General features: G+C 43.5%; 1 protein-coding gene across 1 annotated transcript; it reads right to left on the bottom strand.

The window, feature by feature from the left end:
- Nucleotides 1–3,409: 3,409 nt before the first annotated feature.
- PtA15_3A425 (uncharacterized protein) lies at nt 3,410–4,360 on the bottom strand (the record flags this gene model as incomplete). Its single annotated transcript, XM_053167392.1, has 2 exons — nt 3,410–3,793; nt 3,959–4,360. 2 exons carry the CDS (start codon nt 4,358–4,360, stop codon nt 3,410–3,412), a joined length of 786 nt encoding a protein of 261 aa, XP_053018613.1.
- Between the last annotated feature and the right edge of the window lie 1,146 nt (nt 4,361–5,506).

The raw sequence follows: 5,506 nt of genomic DNA, 5'->3' as shown, positions 1-5,506 counted from the left end.
TTTGTGAAGGGTTATGGGGGAATGGGCAATGTAATGATGAATATATGAAAAGGAAAGCAATAAAATACTACTTATGGTTTGGAATGGAGCACCACACCGCTCTGTGAGTGCTAATCAGCCGCTAAAAACTGGATAGCACTATTTGTGCCTGTCAGCCTTAGAGATACATCAAGTATCCAAAAAGACTGCAATAACTTAGTAAATAATAATAATTATTAAATTATTATTGCAGAATCAGATTCCTCATCATAAATTAAGGGGCTCACCCACTCAAAGTAACCCCTTATTCCTATTCTTTCATGTACTAATTGTATAAATGAGAATTGGCCCCAGAAAGCGCCCAAAAATAGCATTACACACACCAAATTAGTAAAATGAACAAAGTACATAAAAATAAACTATTGTACATTAAAGAGTAATATTACTTGTGTAAAAATACCCCGTAAAAGTATTATGTAGACTTCTGCTGAAGCTCTTTCACATGACAATTGGTTATAAACATGTCATGTGACAGAGTCAGGGAAATTAGTCTATTATAATACAAATAAATTGCCCACAGCCAAGCCTTGTTCACGTGTACACCTCAGGATACTCCCATAGGGAGAAAAGGACTTAGTGGTTGCGCCCACTGAAGTCCCCTCTATAAATAGATGCCTATTTGGCTCTCAGGAAAAGATCCCCCAGACCATTCACCGCCCATAAACAGTAAGTTTGCCGTGAATATTCTCCTCTGCTACTACTGTAGCCCCTTTTCCTTATAAACCATCCCCAGCACACAAAATCACTGGATTAGACCCTTTAAATCATCAAAAATCCCTTATCAGCATATTTAAAGCTATATCCTTATAAGTAGTTGCCGTAAGACCACCGCCTCTGTCAAGTAGCCAATCAGTTTAAGTGCTTACCACCTACTTTTACGGCAAATTAATTCCCTGTAATTAATAATTACATATTATTAATTACATAATTAATTCCTCCTCTGTTACAGAGTGTTAAAACCCTTATAGTGGCCATATTTGCCATGTAACAAGTTTGGTAGTTTACATCAGCACAGTTATACTGATAGGGCCCAAAAACCCTTATTTCTGACAGTTTTTTGCCCTAAGCTTCATAAACAGAGCTGTCAGCGCCTGTCACTGCAAGAAAAACTCTAGAAACTGCTTGCAGTTGAGATGCAGCAAGCTTGAATCAAGCCTCAGCTCAAGCTGGAGTCAAGCACCCAAATTCCATGCTGGTGCACCTTGAGTGTGTACCTTGTTCAGTATTTCAATGCTGAACATGCTGTAGTGCTCATGCAGTAGGCTGAGGCAAATGTTCAACCTTGCAAATGAGCATACCCCTGAGCAACCTTTTTTTTGCTTTTAGTAAACATTCCATCTGCCATTGAATCCAGCCAGAATAGCATAACAGGGGTATGTACACATTAAAGGGATATCTACATATGAAAGGAATATGTACACATGAAAGGGGAATGTGATAAGGTGTATCAAAACATAATATACACAAATGATTAAAGGGGTATGTATGCATGAAAGGGGTATGTGCAGTAAGGCGTCTTCCCACATGAAAGGGATATGTAAACATCACCTGAATGATGAAAGGGGTATTGAAAGGGATGTAAAAAACTCAAAGGGGAAATGTAAACATCAAAGGGTCATGAATGCATGATGAAAAGGGTATGTACACATTGTGAAAGGGATATATGCACATGAAAGGGATACACACACATGAAAGGGGTATGTGCACATAAAGGGGTATGTACACATTATGAAAGGGGTGAATGCATATAAAAGGGACATGTGCACATGAAAGGGGTATGTGCACATGAAAGGGGAACTTTCATATGAAAGGGGAATTTGAACAGGTATCAACTCAGTATTTTGGGGCCTGCATGTACTCAGTTTTTTGTACCTCAGACTCACTGTTGCATATATTATACAATGTGCATGGAATCAACCAGTGCTTGATTCTTGCATGAGGCACAGCTTGCCTTGAGCTCTTGCATCTCAACTGCAAGCAGTTTCTAGAGTTTTTCTTGCAGTGTGTGAGTGTAGCGTAGTGGCCCGTAGCGGTGCTACACATTGTGCCAGGAACTACGCAACGCTTAACTAGCAGTTAGCGCACGCTACCGCTAGTTTATCGTAGCGGACCAGTGTTGCGGCAAGTAACACAATTATTGTGTTTCACCATTACATTTTTGTGTATGGGTGTTCTGTTGAGTATTGGGTAAAAAAAGTAGAAAACCCAAACACAAATAATAAAGTAGTCTAGTGTATTAGGGGGGTTCACAATAGGATAAAAATAAAACTTGAGAGTCAATTTTAAGGCCTTTATCAACAACTTTTCAAAAATATGGCAGGATGTACAGGATTAGGTGTCCCCTGGCAATCAGAGGAACTTCTTCATTTTTTAAACAATTGTCTGTAAAGGCCTTAAAATTGGCTCTAAAGTTTTATTTTTATCCTATTGTGAACCCCCCCCCCCCTATTGATTGCAAGCTGTGCTACAACATGTGCATAGGCAACATCAATTTGTTGGCCAATCATCTGCATTGGTTTGAATTGGCCCATAAATGATGTGCGCCAATTCTGGCATTTTTTTATATTGATGTGCCATTACGGCAGAATGTAACAGTGTTACATTTCATGTAGCTTGATTGTTTCAGTGTTGTCTCTGTGCACCTTCCAATAGCCCTGTTCACGTTGGAAACTTTAATTGTAAATTTAACAGGTTTACCATAAAAATTTGTTGAATTTTTTAACTTTTCCAGAAACTTGAAAACCATAGGTATCTGGCGGTGAAAATAGGTTTATAAAATTTTATGTGTAAACCTGTTAAATTTACGCTTAGAGTTCCCAATGTGAACAGGGCTAACAGCAGTGAAGGATCATTACAGTTCATATTGGCTGTTTCAGTTTCAGTAAATCAGTCTGAGTGACCTGAATGAATTTGCTTGAGGGATCATTAATCATGTCATCTCAAAAATTCAAATTTCAATGAATTATTTTTACATCACTATTGCAATATCTCCCCTCAAGGCTGTCTTGTAGAAATTGAATAATTCCTTCACTCACTAACAACCTTTCACTCTTCCTTCAAATGATGCTGCAGAATGTAGCTATCAATTGAGTCCAATAGAAAAACGCTGCAAACCATTATGTTGTGCACAGATTTGATGAAGGAAATGTAACACAAAATAATTCAGGTCTGTTGAAGTTTTAATTTATTTTTCTTTTGAATAGATTGATTATATACCAGGCAATAGTTGAGTCTCTTGAGTATTTGTCAGGAGGTGCAACAAACTAACTTATCTCTATTTCTGAAAAATAATGCCATCTCAAAACAATTTAATAGAATCTTTATGAGGTCATGAAGATTTTTTTCATATCTGTATGGAAGATCATTTGATCTATCTTGAAGAAACAGACTGGGCCAACTTGGTGACGGACAACAACGGAGAGTCCAGACGTGTAAGCCAGGAACACCTGGTAGAGGGAGGGTGGGGACGGGATGGGACGTCTGAGCTCTCAGTGGCATTGCGGCCAAGGTTGGTCCAGGCGCCAAGCACACCCCACCTGGCGCACACGCCGCCAAACTGGTTCAGGTGGCCTCTGAGTGCATCCAGATGACCTGGATGCCCTCGGAGGCTCAGTGCTTGAGGCTGTAGAGCGTGCTGAACACTGACCAGCACCTTGTCATCCTCTGTCATTGACTCGTATCCGCGGATGCGGGAGAGGGGCTGGTCAGCAATTGGTGTGCTGCTGGCGCCTGCATTTGGTCTGTCTTCCTCTCCCTGACCATGATGTCAGCAACAGTTTCTGAGAGGGGGGGTGCTTAAGCTCAGGTGCCCTCAAAGCGGATCGGCAGCTGATTGGGCACGTCTGTGCGGATTTGTTGGCGCCAATGGGCCCGGCTAGCTGTGCCTGTCCAGATGTCGCGGGTGGACGCCAATGTGTACAACATGGAGTTTGAGGGTCATGTTGTGCACAGCCTTGTTGTACTGCTCAAGCGGCTTCGACAGGCTTGGGCCGACTGCAAACATCTCTGCTTGATTAGCACACACACTCAAAAGAAGGGAAAGGATGGGGTGAGGAGACCAGTTAGCGGCGGTGGTCCTGATGGCCCTGAGCTGGTTGACGGCGGCTTGTGTGGAGGGCTCAAGCTGGTCGGCGGGCAGGGCGGAGGAGCAGACAAACAGGAGCTTGGTGTTGAGGGCGTCCATGACGGGGAACAGCTTGGACGTTTTGGTGGCGCCGTCGGCGGCGGACTTGCGGGACTTGATGATGTCTCGTTGGGGCTGGATGCCGAGGGCCCAACAGACCTTGCCGTTCTTCTGAGTGGCCTCAACCAGCCCACACATCTTTGTGGTCAAGGGGAAGGGGGAGTAGCTCAAAGATTGGTTGTGCGGGGCAGTAAGCATGCCACCAATGTGGGGGTAGACCCTGAGACTGTGCTGTCAACTGAAAACAAGCACGTTGATTGCCTGCACATTGAAACTGCTTGCCAGTTGGCTTGTCTTCTTCATTTGGGGTGTAAAGGATCAAAGAAGTAAAAAATCAAAATTGGCAAGGAGAAACAACTACACAAAAATAAAAAAAACACTGATTTCAATGTACCTGGACATGGCCCCATGTCTTCCAATTGAAGGCTGCCAATTTTTGAGCCTGGGTTTTGGTTGAAGAAGCAGCGCCGGGAGCAACAGTGCGCGGGTACTGAGTCTTTGCCGCAACAGCCTGGTGAACAAACCAGATGACAGGGGGGGAGCTTGGGGAGACTTGCGGTTCTGGCGGAGGAGGGCTCTTGATCAAGGAAGTCGGCAAGGGCTGTGTCTTTGCTTGGACCGGCGCAAATGAAGACAAGCTGGTGAACAGCGTTAAGGACCGGCAGAATCATTGTGATCCAATGGGCTGGAGGCTGGGGAGAGTCATTGCCAGCAACTCGTGCGAGGGGATGTTCTGCTGATGAGCTCTGACAAAGTATTGTGCACGCCAATCCTAAAGCGCATCAGGCGGTTTTATATCAACTGTTGTGTCGCGGTTGGCCAATGTAACATTGCACTGGGGTGATGATATGTTGGTTTCCCTTTGAGTTGGTTTGCAACCCGGTCGACATAGCATCAAGCCGGGGTTGCATCAGTGGGATTTCCGGCAATATAATATTTCCCGGGATCCTTTTCATATTGGACCCTGGCAATGTATTATTGGCCAAAAATGATGTAACATTGCAAGGGGATTGCATCGGACGCTTGGACCAATGTAACATTGGTTCAAAGTGTCCAATTTAAGCGCCAATACGGACAACCAATACAATTGTATTGGCAGTGCTGTGCCGCTACCTTCTGCAATACTACTATATCTCTCACCTTGCAGTGTAGCTAGCAGACTGACGTCTTGGTATTGCCGCCGCTGACATAAGCCTTGGTTTACACCTTTTAAACCTTGGTTTACACAATGTAAGTTGTAGCTCTGCACTATTTGAAACGTGGTTTTACACCATCTAAACTGTG

The sequence above is a fragment of the Puccinia triticina genome, chromosome 3A (assembly GCF_026914185.1).
Source record: "Puccinia triticina chromosome 3A, complete sequence".
NCBI lineage: Eukaryota > Fungi > Basidiomycota > Pucciniomycetes > Pucciniales > Pucciniaceae > Puccinia > Puccinia triticina.
This window is presented reverse-complemented; position numbering and strand designations above follow the sequence as displayed.